General features: G+C 44.7%; 1 protein-coding gene across 1 annotated transcript; it reads right to left on the bottom strand.

The window, feature by feature from the left end:
* Positions 1-1,184: 1,184 nt before the first annotated feature.
* On the bottom strand, positions 1,185-17,644 carry LOC118781960 (protein cramped-like). Its single transcript, XM_036535170.1, has 20 exons — positions 17,237-17,644; positions 16,464-16,831; positions 13,745-13,950; positions 13,438-13,591; positions 12,992-13,075; positions 12,592-12,640; positions 12,290-12,375; positions 10,812-10,935; positions 9,930-10,011; positions 8,462-9,547; positions 8,027-8,201; positions 7,525-7,694; positions 7,048-7,116; positions 6,757-6,838; positions 6,004-6,108; positions 5,567-5,733; positions 2,963-3,155; positions 2,680-2,844; positions 2,409-2,551; positions 1,185-2,096 (listed from the first exon to the last, which is right to left on the bottom strand). The coding sequence occupies exons 1-20, from the start codon at positions 17,284-17,286 to the stop codon at positions 1,965-1,967; spliced, it is 3,690 nt and encodes a 1,229-aa protein (XP_036391063.1). The 5' UTR covers positions 17,287-17,644; the 3' UTR covers positions 1,185-1,964.
* Positions 17,645-19,725: the final 2,081 nt, after the last annotated feature.

Raw genomic sequence — 19,725 nt, 5'->3', positions numbered from 1 at the left:
TAGGAACCTCTCAAAAAAACTCAAATAAAAATATCTTATGAAAAACCCAAGAGTAAATTCTATCCATCCATTCCTGTTGTGTGAACATACATATAAAATTCAAATCTGCAGAACCTACTTCATGATAACATTTTCTAAACTGTATTTAGAAGCACAATGGTAAAAATTGACCATTCTGTGCAAATTAAATAACAACACCTTTTTAAATGTCAACAGTCTCAAATAATTTAAAAATAATAATTTACAGTATGTTACAAAAGGTCATTGAGGAATTCTGTTAAAGGGACCCCATATTACCTTCTTTACACACAAAATCCTCATTGTTAGCTTCTAAAAAAGTTGCATGTTACATCAAATAACAGTTTAAAGTCCAACTCAAGTGATGAAATTGTTAATTTGCAGCTGTGAAGAATGAATATAGGAAATACACAGAGTAATATCACGCATGTTGTCCAAAAGGTGATTTGCATTACATTATTTTGTTCTGAACATATAACATAAAACCCGCCTCCATGAAAGTGAGATACACTATTGCAAGATAGACCTGACTCATTTGAGTATTTCACTATAGAAACTACTGACAACAGACGGCTTGCAGGATGCGTGTGAAGGCCTGCGGCCTTTTCATCTGCCTCACACTTAGCTCTCATTATGAGCTGTCACGGCTGTCTTGAGAGTCTGTACTGGATTGGGGAAATTGGGAAAGCATATACTGGAGAAGAAGAGGGAGCCCTATCAGCCAAATCAAGAATAATTCTCTTTAATCTCCACTTCAAGCACCTCTTGAGCTTTCAGTTCACAAAGAAGCCAATTTTAGAACTGGCTCTTTGTCTGGAAATCAAAGAAACCGATTCAGAGTCCAGATTGGAAGCTAGAACTGAGGGCTAATACATCTTTTCCACATTCACCTCTAATCCTTGTATTTTAGGGTTCCAATGAACCAAGGAAAAAAAATCTGACAAAGAAAAACCAAGCAACACACTCAGTGTAGAAGTTCAAACCAGTTCTTCTTATATGGCTTTTCAGTATTCACAAAAAAATTGTACATACAGCTGTAAACATACATTTGATGCATCAATCCACAAGAATAAAACAAATTTATTCACATTAGACTAAATACACAAAAAACTTTTGTTGTGACCAGTTTTAGCTGTAGTGTCATTAAGCTGAAAGTCTGTTATATAAATAATCATGTTCAAACAAATATAACGTTAAGTTGTTGAGCATGTAAGTACTGTATTTATCATTTTTGCTATGCTTTACACCACATAGTGAGCTTTTCTTGGGGCAAAAGTAGATTTGACTGTATCAATGTACACTTATCTTTTCAAAATCAGAAGGCTAAAGACACATATTGTTCCTGGTGGTAAAGACCTCTCATATTTCCTCACCCAACAGCAAGGTGCCTACTTGCATGCCTCTTACTCTGTATCCTGTTGTAAATACAAGTTATTCAAAAAATTAGGAAAGTAAGAGACTAAGCAAAGAGAAGTCTCTCTGGAGTGACAAAATGGCATTTGTTCTGTGAACATACCTGGGACTGCTTATTGAGACAGTGAGGAGGATGTCATTGATTTTAACAATGTCTTGTTCTGTAAACACCATTCAGCTCATACACACATTTTTAGAGGGGTCTTCTGAAGACAGTGCACTGATGACTGGCTTCATCATATATGCAAGCAACACACCCTGCCCCGGAGAAATGCTAACCAGGGAAGGCCGGTGCCCGGGCCAGTCGAACTCAGCGACCTCTTCCATCAGACACACACTGGTCCAGAAAGGCTCGGATTAGACCGACTCTCTCCCCGAAGTTGCCCTGGCTCCCGTCTTGTCCCACAGTGCGGGCCTCCCACACCCCCTGCCATCCTCTATTGCACATTCTCAGACTTGACTCTGACGAAGCTCCATTGCCGAGCTGTTCTCTGATGATGCACTGAAAGAGTGATCACTCTCTCCCGCCTTTCTCAGCCACTGTCCCCCTGACTTGGGGACGGCAGTGGTGGCTCTGTCACGGACAGCTCCTGAGCCAAATCATTGAAGCGGGCAATGTAGTCCATGCTGTTCTCGCTCATCATGCAGGCAAGCTGGGAGTCCACCTGTGGGGGTGGGGGGTGGCGGGGTAAACCCATGTTAGAACAACATAACACATTCACGCAAGCATGCATGTACACATCATGTGTAAAGATCATGGGCTGGAATGCAGCTTCGTTTTCAGTTTAAGATCTTTATAAAACTGCATTTATACAACTTTTAATTTGATTTTGAAATACTGAACTATTAAAGAATCTGTTAAATAAATTGCATCTGTATCACTTGTTTTTAGTTGGTGTCAAAAACAGCTAAGCCCCATGGTGGTAATTTTTAGATGGCAAGTGAAAAAAGGGGAGGGAAACGAGGACTCCGCCCACCTCTCCATCAGCCAGCCCTCTGGAATGGAAGGAGTCGCGAGAGCCGCTGTCCAACAGGCTGGGGCCCAGCAAGGAGGTCCCGCTGGAGGGACCCGAGGAGGTCAACAGCATCTTCCGCCCCTTGTCCGGGGAGATCAGGCTCGCTGCGAGGAGAAGGCCAATCTGTCAATTCTGATTTCCCGAAATAATCTAAGGCATTTGTATTTAGTACAAATGTACAGACATACACCACACTTAATAAACTTGCACAGCCTTAGAACTGCAGGCTTACAGAGCAGGCAGCCCAGCGAGGAGTCGCTGGAGTCGCTGGGATACCACTGTGGATCGTGAGAGGGCGAGGCGATCCAGCTCCGGTGGGGGCTGCCAGCAGGGGACGGGATGCAGCGGGATCCTTCACTGCCATTCAGTTTGGCAGGGGAGAGGGAGGGGCTATCGCCTGAGGGCACAGACTGCCAGTATCAGTACAGATGCATATGCTCAAGACACCCACACTGTAAATCACCGACAAGGTGACACACACACACACACACACACACACACACACACAGCCTCACCATAATGTGCGGAGTTGATGGCCAGCTCGATGATGGAGTCACTGATGTGGGTGGAGGTCTCGCCCTGGGACAGCACCTCCTCTGGGGGGCCTGGCAGTGATATGTCGAGCAGAGAGGCCACGCTGGGAGGGGAGAGGAGAGAATCTGTGTCTCCCGCTGGAGAAAGGGGAGCGAGCTCGCTGTTTGGTGGGGCCTAAATAAAAAAAAAATATTTATACACTTAGAAACAGGCAGCGACAGAGCAATCAACATTTACATATATAGGCCTGACCTGGAAATTTTCATAATGTCTATGTTTTTTTAATATCACTGAATAATAATACTCAAAAGGGGGTGAGGTCACAGCTTTTAAAAATTTTTAAATGTAAAGAAAGTACACGCAAAGTATGGACTTGTCAAACATCAGTGGAAAAGGGAAAAAAATATTCTATCTATTACTGAAAAAAAACTTAACTCAGTTTCAGTCTTCAGTCTACAGTGTTTAACTGAAACCCAGAGGGAAATCTAATTTCTCTGGCTTCAGCCTGTAAATATGGAATATTCTTTTAACCCCTGCTGTGCTGCAAACTCACTGAGAGACTGTTTTACTGCTGCAGACTTAGTTGCATTTCCTGGTGAATTTCATCACCAGACAACTGTCAGCGTTCTAACATACAAAACCAAATCCTCCTTCCTGCCTGATACCTTCTGCAAGCAGCAGAAACCTCTGGTGTGAAATCCAGATATGACCTTTTTAAAGAGGAAATCACATAACAGCTGAGTATTATGTGATAGCTTCTTAATCTGTCAGGTTCTCTGCAGGCAACAATGCTGAAACTTGAAGTGAATGGCTAGACAATACATGTTTGTTTGTTTTTACCACAAACAAAAAAATGACACTATGATTGACAGGTGAGCTTGCAAAAGGTGTGAAAATTCCACATTCGTTCAGGAGAGGGAGTAAAGTACTTGGTCGTTTTTCAAGCACTTCATCTTGCTGTATACCAGCTGACGGATGCTATTTAACAGGTGCTCCCAATGAACTTCACTGTCAAACATTGAGACAATGCTTTCTATTCCTTTCACTGAAGAGGAGAATGGGTCTAGAGTAAGGGAATTTTTTTTTTTGCCCAATGTGAAAAGATGAAACATAAAAGGAACTGCTAATATATTTATCTCCACTTGTTTTAAGGTAACCTGTTCCCCATAACTATGCTCTGTATAATATAACAGGGGGTCACACAGAAACATAGGGCTACATGAGATTATATGTAAAGCGTGGGAGTTATGTGGCTAATTTGTCTCTGCTCTGTGTCTTACTCAGATGTTACAAAACAAAGATTTCAGCATGCTGTTCCCATGATGAAACTTTGCAATCTAATGTTGATTTTAGTTAGAGGGGTAAAAAATGTTGGAAAAAAATGAAATTACAGATTAACGTGAAAAAGAAATTAGCTAGGTTATACTAGAGGAGAAGCTACTCCACAACATAGTTGTGACTGTATACATCTATACCAGGTGTGCCTCCTCTATAGCCCTTCACACTTTCATGTGTGGCCAGTGCTGTAGATGCAAAAGAAAAGGGTCAGCTTGGCCACCCCTGACCCATACAAATGAGACAGTGACTCAAATTGTACACAAATTAACATGGCATTTAAAGATAGGAAACACAAATAATCGGGAATTTCTAACACGAGACAAAGGCATAAAAAATGCTAGCGTGTTACTTATGTGTCACTTATAGGAAAAAATTCATTCTAATTCAGTTAAACATTAGCAACATAATCCCTTATGGAGGTCTGTCTTCTCGACTGATTCCTGCTTTTCCTTAAACAATTTGTTTTTCACAGTTGATTGTACTTGCTGTTCTGCATAACTGAGTAGCCTCAGTGCAGGTGAGGACAGTGTTGTGTGAAACTGCTTGCTGTGGGATTAGACTTCCCCCTCCTGCTCCACACCACTCTCAGCATTACTCAAGTCACCTGTCTGTCCCTGCACAGGCAACACGACAGGGTCATGTGTCACCAAATCATGTCCAGGCTCATGGAACTTTAAAATATGATAAAACAATTCTGAATATACAGTATTTTCTTGTTACCTGAGTTGAGGCAAATTGACCATGTCGAGAAACTTTGATACTGTCTGGGTTAAAGACCAAACAGGTTGACCTGCTAATGGACGATCTGAGTGATGACTGAAGGACAACACACAGCTACACTGAATACTGTGGGGCAGCAGTGTACTGTAGTGGTTAAGAAGCAGGACTTGTAATCAAAAGGTTGCCGGTTCGATTCCCTGCTGGGGCACTGCTGCTGTACCCTTGGGCAAGGTACTTAACCCACAATCGCCTCAGTAAATATCCAGCTGTACATATGGATAACATTGTAAAAAAAATGTAACTGATGTAAGTTGCTCTGGATAAGAGCGTCTGCCAAATGCCAGTACTGTACTGTAATGTAATGGATATTTGTACAGACCAAGAACAGTGAATGATCAAGATCAATTGTCAGGGGTACCAGTGTTATTTAAAGCACATTTTATGCATTCATTAGAAATGTGCAGCCTACTGTTAATCTGGGGCCAGTGACATGCTGCGATTTCCCATCTCTCCTGCCATCTGCTCACCTCAGTGGGGACGACGGCTGCCGGGGTTGGGTGGAGGATGTCCCTTTTTGGCTCCGATGTCACTGCGTCCGGGGCTAGGACAAGGCCAGGCGTACTTGGGCCTTCCAGCTCACGAGAGGGGCTGCCAGGAATGATGCCTGCTGACTTGGCAGCCAAGTCAATCGTACCTGAGAACCACAGAGAACGCGCCTGACACAAAGTACATCAGACCAACAGCCTACACCACGTGCTGGAATGCACACTACTGTCCATGTTAATCCAATGGGGCTGCTGGGTGGAGTCACATGATACATGCTGATATGCTGGACTGTATGTCAACAAATCACACGTAATTCAGCCAAAAATAAACATCAATAATGAATTTTAACAGGCCTAGCATTTAGCAAAATATCCAACCAAAATGAAAATTGGGAAATAAACACAAGAAGGATCCTTACTGGACAGCTGGCTGGATGTGGTGGAGCTGAGGGGAGGGGCTTTGGGGACGAGGGGGCGGGAGTTCGAGTGCAGAGAGGGCTGGATAGGCCGAAAGGAGCCTGTGCCTGGAGAGGAAGGGAGAAACAACGTATCCTGTCAATAAACATAAGAAAAAATCATACTCATCACGCTGATTCATCAGTCTTATGCATTACTGCCCACTATATTTACACCCTCAGCTCTTTAATTTACGAATTCATACATCTTTTTTGTGACATTTAAAAAATGTCTTGAGAGAAATGGACTGTGTGGGGGTGTGCTTCACTTGCTTTCACTGTTCCAGAGTACCATCGCAGTGTGTGCGCGTGCGTGTGTGTGTGTGTGTCTTTTGAGAACTACTTGAATGAACTTCAAAGAGCATCAAACTGGTGCAACAAATTAACAGATTAACAGATCTAACTCGGTCTGATTTAGATTTGAAATTGGCAGAAAAGTGCTGTGCAATGAAGCAACAAAAATACGACAACTGTGTTTTATAGACATTGTAAAATTCTGTGCCAGAAGCATTGGTAAACACCTTCCCCTAAGCACTCAGTCCTTGAAAGAAAGGTCTTCTTTCCCAACATTGTAAGGGAAAAGAACAGTGTTCACCATGTGGTGTTACGTGGAAATGAATGTACGTGAGTTTTTCACATGTATTTGTACATGTATTTTCAGTAGGAGAGAACAAGACACAGTGAGAGGTCAGAGTGCTCTCTGCTGAGGTGTAATACCTGCAACTGACGAGTTGGAAAGGATGGAGAAGGAGCAGACATGCTGTGGAGTGTCCCCTGTAGTTCGAGGGAGCAGTGTTCTCTGTGGGGACATCAGGTGGTTAAGCAAGTTTCATCAAAGGAGGCTGTCAAAAGCTACAATACAATGTCTGTTGCTCCACTTAACTATGTATGCAGTGATGTTTCAGTGAAACTTCCTAGCCAATAGAACACGCTGCCTTCCTCCTGTCTCTGCGTACTGCTTGCAGCCTGTCCCAAAGTCCTTTCTCTCTGGCTCAACCCTCTACTCACCTGCACTACTAGAGGCTTGCGTAGGTGACGGCTCCTGAACTTCCTCTGTTTAGGGAGAAAAATATCAGACTGCACAGAGAAAAAGAAAAAAAATAAATGAATTAGAGGAAGACAGAGGCAATATCTTGTCAGGAATTCAAACAGTTTCTGAAACATCTGCTGATGCTAGCGCCTTTTCAACACAGAAGCCATGGTACTGGACACTGACAACACTGACACCAAAACACTTCCATTTCGTATTAACACAACTCTGACTCAATAGAGCAAATGACTGAACCAATCAGTTTTCCATTACCGACCTGTAGCCACCTAACTAAAAATGCTGCCACTGATGACCCTTGTGTTTTTTCCCCTACAAGAAGAGATGTTTCATGTTCCAGGACACCCCATGAAATAACACTGATGGTGATGGCAGACGCTTTATTCAGTTCCTCAGCCAGCCGAACCTACCGAACGGCTGTGATAGAGGCCACTCACACTGATCGAGTCCAGCTGCTGACGGAATGCCAGCTCCGCCTCCTTGTTGGGGGAGAACATCTTGCCGTGGCGACTGTTGGGGGGCAACATGGTGGGGATGGCAAAGAGGCTGCTGTCGGCTTCACCCGTGGCCCCCGTGACCAAGAGCGAACGAGGGAGGCTCCGCACGCCTGATGGATTGGGAAGAGTGCGTACGTGGAGAGGGAGACACGCTGACAGTGAGACAATGCCTGCACAGCTGCACAGGCAGGCATGTAGCGCAGAAGAGAGGCCAACTGTCCACCCTAATGTTTACTGATCCTGTTCCAATTACCCCAACCCATACTAAACAGAAGAGATCATAAGCATTAACCTTAACCCCACTACACTGTTAACCTGTGTGTGTGTGTGTGTGTGGGCATGTATGCGTGCATGTTTGTGTAGACATGTGTGCTTGACTCTGTGTATACATGTGCATGTGAGACAGCAGGGGAAAGTGACAGACTTCACAGTGACAGTGTACCTGAGGACCCGGCGTTGGGCGACAGCAGCTTACCCCCCCGCAGGGAGGCCTGTTGGCGCCCGCAGCTTGGGCTGCGCACCCCTCCCAGCTGCAGCGTCTTCCCCGGGGGAGAGAAGGACTGCTCCTCCAGGGCAGGCTTCAGCGGGGACGTGGCAGTGGAGCACAGCTCAGTGGCCTGCGGCCCCAAACAATTCAAGAATTCAAGCAATAAAGGGGAGAAAGAGCAAGTGCAAAAGTTACCACTGATACACCTTTCATTACAGCCAAGCACTGTTGGGACTGTGGGAGCACTTAAAGGATGCCCCCAGGGTCCCTCTGAGGGAGTAGAACACAACAGCTTAAACATCTCCAGTCAGAACTACAGTGAACCTACTCCGGTGTGGGGGTTAGTGACAGGGGACAGGTGGGGAGCATGAGGCCCACCGGTTCACTCACCGGTTTGGGGTTGACCTCGGAGGAGACGAGCCTCAGCAGGCAGCGCAGTACGCGGTGGGTGGTGGGCGGGGGCCGGGAGCAGGGGTGGGGTCGCCCCTCCACCCGGGACACGGGCAGCCACTCGTACTCCAGCTGCAGCTTCCCGGGCTTCCCCAGCATGAGGTAGAGCTCGGCGAGGGTCACGTTCTCCGTGCTGTAGGCGCTCCAGCCCTCCTCCCGGATCTGCTGTGGAGGCCTCCCACCCACCCCCGCCCCCGGGCCCACCTCTTCCTTCCCAGCAGCCCCTCTGCCCCTCCGCCCTGGATCAGAGCAGCCATCCTCGGAGGGCTGGTCTTGTTTAGTGCAAACTTCCCCTGGTGGCGGCGGGGGAGCTGGGGGCTCAGAGGCCACGGCAGGCCCCTCTGGGGACAGCCCACACCCTTCTTTAGTCCTCTCCTCTCCACAGTGCATGGCGCCCCCTCCGTTGCTGAGAGAAACAGGCGGATCCCTCCTAGGTGACAGGCTGACCTCTGTGCAGAGCCCCTCTTTCACCTGCAAGACGAGGCTCTGCCCCTCTGATTCTCTCGTCCCTGAGTGCCCTCCGCTCTCACTAAGGGCTGCTCCCGTCCCCAGGCTGCTCCTGCTCTCCAGCTGAGGGGGAGCCCCGTCAGCGGGGCTCAGGACACTTCCCTCCTTCTGCCCTGGAGGAAGCGAGAGAGGAGCTGCAGTGTTTTGCAACTGGTTTAAGGAGCTCCGCGTTTTGTCTTCCGCACCCCCTGCGGCTGCATCGTCCGCTCCTTCAGCCGCCGCCCCCTCCCCTCGCCGCGCCTCGGCCCCTGCTGCACGGCCCTGCCTCCCGGGGCCCCTGGGAGCCACCTGAATGCCCAGGATCTGAGCAGTGGGGAGGTCCTTGGCTGCGGCCCGGCACTTCCCGCTCTCCAGCCAGTGGACGGTGCAGAAGGCTTTGGAGTGCACAACGCGTGCCACGCCAGGCAGCGGCATCAGCGTGCTGCTCTCCGCTGGGTACAAGAAGAGCTCCTCCCGCTCCTCGCCCCAAGGGGAGCGCTGCAGGCCCTCCACAGACTCCCGCTCCTCCAGACTCTTCCACTGGACACCAGCGCGTTAAAGAGGGTAACCAGAGCAGGGCAAACTACCATCAGTGATCCCATCAGAACCTGATACTGAAAGGCGAATCATACCCACCACTGCAGTGCTGCTATGCAACATGTACAGATCAGATGGCTCTTTTTACAGATGGAGAATTCAACTAATCTTTTCAAGGTACAAAGCATTTCGTATGGTTTCACTCATACACATTGCTCTTAAGCCACAGACAGCTAACTGGACTTACAGGTATGTTTGTGGGCAACACTGAACATTTATCGCTTGTGATTCACAGCACACCACAGCGGAACTGGCCGCCACAGAGGGAACCAAGCCTCTCGAGAGCAGCCGATTGATCCCAGCGGAGTTTCTGCTGGAAGGATACAATGCTGTGGTCCTGGATGGCCCATTTCTGCTTGAGGAACTCGATGAGGCTGGACACTTTCCTGTGGAGCTCCACAACCATCCTGCAGAAGACGGAGGACACGCGCTCAGGAGCAGACACGCGCTGCGCTGTGACAGCATCCCACTGCTTCCTCTTCTGCTTTTCTGTCTAAGTATCAGATGTTTGCTGCACAGCAGTGTGGCGTGTTGATAGCATTTGCATTTTAAATGAAGTTTGTTTCGACAATTTCAGCATGACTTGATTTTGTTTGTTTACGGGATGGAAATCAGTTGTATTTTAATCAGGCTTCATCAATACTTGCTCTGGCTACTTACTACAGTGTTTTCTTAGTAACACGTACCTGTGTTTAACAGTGGTGTTCCAGACAACAGTAAAAGTGCACATGCACAGAAGCAGCACAGGTATTTTGCATGGAACTGAATAACTAATTCTACACTGTTATAGTCCAATGTTTAATATATGTGCTTTTAGTGTTGATGCAATGCCAACTTCAATACGACCAAATAAATAGGAGAACCTTCTGTCCTGTAACAAAATTAAGTGCAGTGCTAGGATCAGCACTTCTGCCCAACACTTACATATTGGCACTACCCTAATCACATCTTGAGACTTAACACTGTTGTCTGTATCCAATCTGACAAAACAATTACTAAGCAGTCTACCCACTATGCTTGCTATGCCTGTAGTGCAGTACAGTGAATACTGAACGTTGCGGAGCATCAAGACGTAATGTGTCACTCGTGACTGAAGAATGTGGGAGAGGAGAGCAGCACCAGGACCACGAGGGTGGAGTGTTACCAGGGTGTGCAAACAGTGAAGGTGGAGAGTTTGAAGGTGTCGAGGTATGTTTAAAAGCCTCACCTGAGTCTGGGGTTGTGTGCCAGACTCTGGACCCGTGCCCAGGAGTGGTTGCTGCGTGGCTGCAGCTCCACGGGCACTTTGAGGGGCAGCCGCACTGGCTTCTGGTCCTCCTCATCACTCACACCTGCGTACAGAGCAACAGGGAGAGATAAGAAGAGCAGAGATAGAGAGGAGAGAGGTGAGAGGAACAGATAGAAGGAGGCAGGGAAGAGAGTGTTGAGAAGAGAGGAATGAGAGGAGGAGGCAGAGAGAGAGAGAGAGAGAGAGAGAGAAACACAACAGAACCTGTCCACAACATGCATCACACATCCCACACTTAACACTCCAAATGCTTTAAGAGCGTTTCCCTGGCAACCACTTCAGATTCGTAATCCCACCCTCCCACCCCTTCTGTTCGTCAGAGTTCTGATAAGAACTCTTTCAAGAGAACTAATCCATTTACAGACACTTGTTCCATCACATCATCACCAATCACTTGTGTCCTGCCTCCCACCCGATTCCACGCCTCCTTTCTCACGTCTATAAAAAATTAAGACTCTCAAACATGGTGATAGGAACCAGAGAATGGTGTAAATACCAGTGATAAAAAGAACTAATATTTCCAGTTTAGCAGAGGAGGTGATGGACGTGCAAATACCCTCACTGTGAATGTACCATGGTTTCCCAATTGCAGTCTCAATGGGGCCACATCCAACTTCACTAGTTAGCAGGTCCATTTCCTCAATAACAAGCCCAGAAGAACAAGACTGTTTTCTAAGGCACCACATTTTATAACGAAACTATTGTCTGGGAAGACTTTAGCCACATTCACAGACTTCTGTTGTCATGCACTGCACGGGTCAAGAATGGATGCTGACTAACAAGCAGCACTCCTACCAAATTGCGCCAGTTTAAAACAAGACAGGAGTAGGTGTTTTCAAATGACACAATTACAGGAAAGCATTCAAAACACAGCACTGAGGCCATGAGCAGCCCTGTGTTTAAGTATTCAAGCCAAACTCTGAAACACCACCAGCAAAAGTAACATTTGATTTAACAGTCTGCAGCTTCAACCACATGCTAATGTGTTGCAAATAAGACACAGTGGGGAAACAAATGGCAGCGCCTGGGCTTTCATGCTGAACAATAATCACAAAGGAGATAAAACAACTGCATTGATAAACAGGGTGATTAAAATGTCTTTCTTTCTCAACTGCACATCAAAGGGAACGGCGGGAATCTTACGACTGGCTGAAAAACACTGAACAAATCCCATTCAGCAGTTGGGAATACATTAGGAATGAAAACATTCAAGAAAATACATTTTCAAAAAAAAAAAAAAACGACTACGCATATAAATAAATGCTGAAATCTTCATAAAAGATTCATTTTGTTTCGAAAGGTGCTGCTGTAAAGGGACTTGAGAGAAACAGACCTCTAATATGAGGTAAAATGTTTTTACATTACAGCCAGAACACAGTTCCTTTCTCTGCACCTACCATCAGGATCGCATAGCTTTTTGAGCGCTCGACACATGGGTGCTTTAATACGCAGATTCCTGCCTTTGGAGCGTACAGTGGTTGCCCTGCCAAAACACACCAAAGACAAATAATGAGAAATCTTCTTTCCTAAAAGAGGGTTGTCACCACCTTCACGAAAAGGAAACATTTCTCACAGTGTATGTGTGTTTGTTGAATTGTACCCACTCAGCAGAGTAGCACTGAGTTTGCTTGACAACTTATTTACTTTTCTTCCTATCCCTGTCATGTTTTTCTGTAATGAAACGGCGCGTGTCTCTTACCCATGCTGAATGAGCTCATTCAATTTGGCAACATTCTTATCATCCATTACTGAAAAGGACAGACACAAACAGGAAAACAGTAAGGAGCTTCCTCATGACCCCTTTCACCACTCAATGAGAACTGCTGACACTCAGTCCCTTTGACTTATCTCCTGCCTCCTGGCTTCTTTGCACATCACTACCGTACCGCTTCACACAAATCACAAATCACTCCCCGACTCAACAGCGTTAACAGCGCAACCTGTGCAAGCAAAGAATCTACACTGCCTGAGCCACTAACTTGCTTAGCATTTTTTTTGCCATTTCAGCGCCAATGCTAATGTTAAAGATGTTAATTCCACTAATGTCACACCACTCCCATTAAGGACAGCGATGCATAAACAGCAGCGGTTGTACTTACACCCGCCAACCTTCTTCCTGAGCTCTGCGTAGCAGATGAGGCCGTACAACTCCTGCGAGGACTTCTTCAGCACTCGCGAGTACACTGGGGGGAAGAGGAGGATGAACACTATAAGAACACCACAGGCAGTCCAGCTCTCAGGACAATGCTTCTCTGCTGCCATGCACTGAGCCCTCCAACCCTGGTGCTGCAATGGCCACCCAGGTTTCACCACACCCCAGCAACTAATTAACTTTTCTTCCCTTAGTGTGGCTAGAGGGGTGCCTTAAAGGAAAGACAAGAAAGTTACGTAACTCTTGCAACCCAAAACCTAAATTTGCCCCAAGGGTTCCCAAAAATATTCGTAATAAAATATTCATAATACTTATGAACTCTGGATAGAAGAAAGACGGCAAGGAAGTGACGCACCAAACACATCCAGAGCGGTCTGGTTAGAGCGTGCTCACCGTTACTAAAGTCGATGTACTTGGAGATCTTGTGCCAGGTGCGGTAGTAGAAGTGGCGCACCTGCTCCTTGTTCTTCACCATGCTGGCTGGCTTGCCCTTCTTCTTATACTTTAGTGCAATGTTGTTCTGAATGGCTTCAAAATCCTTGCCGTGCTGCGGAGGATTAGAAAACATTCTCAGAAACCTTGGTCGTCAAACTCTCAGCTCTGCACACAACAGAGGGGCCTTTTCTCGACTACACGCGAGGCGTCCCCAAAACCTGCCTTATCACTCCACTGTGGTGTCACAGGCAACCCGGGACACTACCTCATAGAGCCCCTCGAAGAAGGTGTTCTTGTCCTCCGTGCTCCAGGACTCCCATTGTCGCCGCACTTTCTTCTGGCTGGCGCCTGCTTCATCCTTGTCGCTCGTTCCGGCGTTGCGGGGTCCTGACTTGGAGGCTCCACTGGTCGAGCTGCCTGGGGAGCCTGACTGGCCACACCCAACTGGTGCAGAGTTTCCATTTTCTGTTCCTGTATCAGATACATGAGTGAAGGAACCCCAGCATCTTGAGTGAGGACACCCTAACACTTCATTCACTGTCAATCACTTCTTAACAAAGCCACCATTTCTCTGGTGGTATAAATAATACAGAAATGCAGCCTGCGTCAAGTTAACTTGCGAGATTACATGCACACCACATGAAGAGAAATGACTAAGATTCATAGACAATAGTGGGCTATTTGAAATCAGTGTTTAAGAGCAACTCACTGTGCCAAGACCACAGCCACTTTTTAAAAAAACATTCTCTGGCTGTGTGCACTTCTTTGAGGGAAGAACTGAACAAAAGCATTGGCACAATAGAGCTGTTTTAAGTGAAAATTGGTCGCACTCTACAGTAACGGCACACAAGCCAACTAGACACTGCCTACTCTCTTGCCCTCTATGTACCACAACTAACTCACTGATTCACAGCAGGAAAATGTCAAAATGTGTTACTCTGCTGCCTTTTTAAAGCTTTCTGATTATTTCTCTACACAAAAAAAAGCTCAGCAGACTAAACTCCCATAAACAAACTTCCATTTACAATGGGAAAAAAAAACTAAACATGTACAACTAGGCTGCTTTTTAAAGTGGTTTAACCATTATAATTCACTAAAAAATACTGATTCAGAATGTATTCAGTTACACACAATCTAAAAAAGTATAAGCAATTAACTGTGCAATTTTTGCTAATGAGACAAATGTTTTAACAGGGAGAGGCGGACATAATCTGCACTGCTGTTCACACATGTACGAGTCACCACCTTGCTTTAACCTATAAAACGCAGCGCCAGTGTGATGCATGTCTAACACAGGATGTGACCTTGATGTCTGCAGCAGAGCCTCCTCCAGTGAGCTGTAGGACTTTTGCACTCTCCAGCATCATAATGTTTCTGCTTAAAAATCTCTACTGGGTTCAAGAGTCTATAGGTACCACTGTGATTACAGACCAATCTCACACCCTGAGGCTGCCTATATGCCTAGTGCAGTTGCTGTGCATGTGCACAACTGGACCCCTTCACATGCAGACCTGCACCTGCACAAAGCAAATCAAAACAATTTACAACTGCAGCTGAGATTACAGCTGGCCAGCAACATATTCAGGCATCCAAACAATTAAGAGTATTAATAGGAAACTGCAATCTGATAAATACCAATACTTTTGGAACACTGAAATAAGCATTAACCTAGAAGAATTTCATGAATTTAAAGGAACATAAAACCTCATAAACCTCATAAAACGTTGTAAGCAGCAAGTTACCTCAGAAGTTAAACTGCAATGACACTTCCCATGATGTTACCAACAATTAGTCACTTATCTCCCCTCCAAATAACTTTCTCCAAGGGTGAGCACTTACTTTCCCCAGAATTATAACCCCGACAATTAACTAAATACTGAAATAATAAAACAAACCCATAAGCAATAGTATCCCATCACCAGAGCTGAGGTCAAAGCCTGGATTTTCCAAAAGTTAAACATGAAATAGCTGTAAGCATTGATGAGGAGGTACTCTCTGCAGGCTCTAGAGGGGATTGTGTCAGGGGAGAACAGGTTCAGTCCAAAAACAACACGCAAAATGAGGTGAGAGGACCAGGCCCATTCCCTGGAGTACAGTCCTGACACCACAATGCAAAGCTTGTCATTTCTATGACACTCAGAAAGAGTACAAGAGAAAGAGTTCCCAATGGGTAATGACAGCTTCCGCAGATATCAAGAAAAGCCACAAGACACACCCTTTACATGGAATCTTACAATGTGACAACCGGTAGTAGATGTCATTGATTATTCTGTCAAATTCTATTATGTGCGCAACACAATTAAGATAAATAAACATGGACTGAAAGTAGTGACATTATATGTTTTACTTACATTAATTAACAATATTTTGTTATCTTCTGTAATAAATAAAATAACGCCTGTTACTGAATTTGCAAAACAGCTCACCTGCAGTGTCGGGGAGTAACCAATTAAAGACATAAATTAATTTGTTTTGCAAACACTGTGGGCTGATTAATTAAAGTTCATCTGCACAAAAATACAAAACTGGTTCAGTTTGTCAATGACCGGTATATGTCTGACCTATGTGAAGCTGACATACAGCTTCATACACATTATATTAGCCGTAGCAAAAACAAATGCAACAACCTGGTTAGTTACCGACCTCATCCAGGAGGGTTAGGATTGTCCACTTTTAGCAGGATAAAATTATGCTTCATTCTTCCGTTAAAATCACAAAATCACTTTAAGACCTTTGCCAACATGCCACAGGACAGCATTATTATATCTAATATCAAATGGAAGCGGACTACCGTGATTTATGGCGGCTACCGCGCACGAATAACCTGTTTTTGTATGGACGGAACTCCGCACACAACTACTACTCCAAATTATTCAAAGCAACACTTGTTCCACCGATAGTGTTGAGCGACTTTAGGACAGTCAGTTGGGTGTCCCAGGTGCTCAACTATAGGTGGTTCAGCATTCGTGTCCTTTTCGCCTTACCTTTCCCCTTGACACCGCTGTGACCATTGATAGCTGAAGCAATGGGATCCTTCCGCAGCCGTTTGCTAGGAGGTCGTACGCTGGACCTTAGGAAATGGTGTTGGTCCTGGCTTTGGGGAATAGGTGTAGACGTCTGGTGGTGTGTATTTGAGCTAGGTCCCGATGGGTTCGATGTTGAAGTGGAGGGTACTGATGTCGAATTGGACGAACCCGTAGATGATGGATTAGGAATTTCATCTCCGTCTCTCTTTGTATTGCTCTCTTCGTTCCCCTGTTCTCCGCTCTCCTCTTCCTCGCAACCTTCAAGCTTTCGGCTCAATTTCTTCACCCCTTCATCACCACCGCCTTCCCCCTGCTTCACTGTCATCCTGTCAATACACAATGAAAACAAATGTTTAGTGTTTAGAAGTGAACATATTTTCAAACAACTTAAAAAGGCGACAATCTTTTTCTCTCAACATGGCCGCCGCTGTTTGTTTCAAATCCCCTTTCACCGTCCCGACAAAACAACCCGAAAAATCTTTCCCGGTATATTTATAATTCTCACTAAATTCACAGATCTACACGAAAGGCAGTTGATATTGTCTTTATCTTAGTTTTCGATCTACTTTTGTTACCCCTTTACTTGTATTCCACCCCAAATCAATGGAAATACAGACGCCTTCAGTTTAGCGCCCTGCAAAAACCCCAAACGACATTAATCTCTCGACAACGCAAAACATTTCGCTCCTATCGACCTCAAATTAAAGTGGTTAATTTACAACGAATGTTACCCATTTTGATGTTCTTCGGGAGCAGGTGATGTCTTCTTTCTCCTCACCATGGATCCGAGGTTTTTCGAATACAATTCTTGGTTAAATTGAGCATATTCTTAAGCCAGATCGGGGATCTGCCAGCGACTATCTTCGTCTCGCTCCGGGCTCTCCGGGGCTGAAACTCGTCGCTGTTCAGTAGAAAGCAGCAACTCGCCCTTTCCAAACTCACTACTATTCTAACTAATAACTTAAGAAAAAACGCACCTTTTATTCCGATCAACATACAAGTTAGTCTTTACATTTCAAACTGTCTAACATTTCTAAATGTGAATTGGTGCGACCGTTCGTTTTAATGTACTTTTACACTAAACTGAAAGCTCTGCTGCAACAGATCTTCCTCTTGCTTGCATGGTCTGAACTTCGTTTGCTGCTACGTCATCACTTGAAATTTCACCGAAGTTGTTTCTTCATAAAATATTATTTTATAGATGACTAACAATACATTTGATATTTAAGCTCATTAGCATTCTTAAGGGGTCTGTTATCATCGTTACAATTTACAATTACAATGAAAACGAAGCCCTTGCGACCATCATATCAGAATTCCAACTCAATTCTGTGGACAAGCTTTTCCACTTGAGTTTATCACTACAGCAATTGATACAACTAACGATGTGCTTCGTTTGACAGGTAAAATATATTACAGCCATACTACCTCTCTTGTCGAGCACTAATTTCCTTATTCAGTGGATGCATTAGTGGTTAACTTGCAATATATAATACTGTGCAGCACGTTTTGTATTAAGCTAACCAAAACATATAGAAATTCGTTTGCAATTCTGTGAATTCTATTGTGAACACGGCTCCTAATGTCATAACATAGAGTAAACTAAACTTATATATTCCAAAGTTTATATGTCAAAATTACCACTAAACCTGGAAACTCATGGCTTGATGACCAAAGGGATTGTAGTGGCTGTGTAGAGAGCTGATTGTGGTTGTTAAACAAATATATACTTAGATAGTTATATACTTAGATGACTTGTAAACTTCAACATCATAGCTTGATTGACCGTATGTATATCACCTTGTAATACTGTCACTTAACAAGAATGGAGTAGATATAACAGTAGCTAGCAATCAGGACGCTTCCAACAATATGGTATCAGTAGTGGAATTCTTGTTGACAATAGAAGGAACACTTGAGGACGTAGTATATGAACTAGTAAACTTCTGCAATGACAAATTCACACACACACACACACACACACACACACACACACACACACACACACACACACACAGATGCAATATCATGATTAAACTCATACAATGTATGTCAGCACTCCCTCAGTTTTTCTGCCAGTTGAAATCCCAGTTGCTCCTGAGATTTCATGTTGCATCTGACAAAAGAAGGTAGAGTGGTTTGGGCATTGAAATCACTTTCTAGTATACAGTTGTCTCAACTACAAAAATGTAACTAAATTCTAATTCTCCGACTGAAAGTGCCTTAGCTGTGGCATGGGTTTCTGTTTTAATGAAAATACTTTCGATTGGATGTTACGGATATAAAATGTTGTAAAGTGTTGTTTACAAAATCATTCGGTTTCAATAGCTAGCAAGCTAACTAGATGTGTCATAACAGAAACCGATGGTGTGGTCAGGCTAGCTACATTGGATACCGCTGATACACACACTACAGGCTTCCCATTATCACTCACCGAACACACTAGAACTTTGTTCTTATGCATATTTTCACGCTTGCCCAGCGAAATGTTACACTCAGATGATCCTTACCTCTGAAGACGTGTTTTTCACCGATAATACAGAAAATCACGGTTGAAATAGCTTGTACAGCTGGCTCACAAGACCAGTTCTAATTTCCGTTTCTTTCTGTCAAAATTTCTCGTGCAGTCAGCACGCCCACTACGACTTCCAAACAAATCTTCTGATTGGCCGGTTAGAACATGCTTCGCTGAAAAGGTATGATTGACAGATTAAATACACCAATCGTTTCTCTAGAATCGGAGACCCAACTGTACCAAACAACCAGTCAGGAAGGGTTCCTTGCCCTCTTTGCACATACGTCATTTCATTCATTACTGAACATAGTGGGGGTGCGTTTCGGCGTTGCGACGTTTTGAAACGCTGTGAAGTTTTTTTTTTTTTGAACAGTTTGCTTCTACAAACTGTATGGGACTTTGCAGCACACTGTGGTTTTCTGGGCGAATACAAATTGTGTTTTCGCTGTCGAAGCGGTGGCCGTCGCTGACAGGCGAAATTATTTTGTAGCTGTATAAAGGATAGGTAGGCTACCTATTATTAGTCAGTAGCCTAAGTAGCTCTTATAGTATTCATGCTACTAAGTGGCTATAATTATTTTCGACAGTGAAGGACGTTCCATTGATATGGTAACTGTTTTAGATTGCTTCATATTTCATTTACTGAATGAATTCCTGCTGTTTAATTACAACGAAAAACAGATTGAACGCAAGACAATTTTGCGA

This window comes from Megalops cyprinoides, chromosome 1 (assembly GCF_013368585.1).
Source record: "Megalops cyprinoides isolate fMegCyp1 chromosome 1, fMegCyp1.pri, whole genome shotgun sequence".
In the NCBI taxonomy this organism is placed as follows: domain Eukaryota; kingdom Metazoa; phylum Chordata; class Actinopteri; order Elopiformes; family Megalopidae; genus Megalops; species Megalops cyprinoides.
Note: the sequence above shows the minus strand (reverse complement) of the source record. Positions and strands in the feature narration are given on the sequence as shown.

Excerpts from the sequence above, each read along its gene's own strand:
- LOC118781960 (XM_036535170.1), bottom strand. The coding sequence starts at position 17,286 with ATGGTGAGGAGAAAGAAGACATCACCTGCTCCCGAAGAACATCAAAAT. Across the intron at positions 13,076-13,437 it reads GTACATCGACTTTAGTAACG|TGTACTCGCGAGTGCTGAAG; the intron begins GTGAGCACGCTC and ends TCTTCCCCCCAG. Across the intron at positions 6,109-6,756 it reads TTCCAACTCGTCAGTTGCAG|GCACAGGCTCCTTTCGGCCT; the intron begins GTATTACACCTC and ends CTTCCTCTCCAG.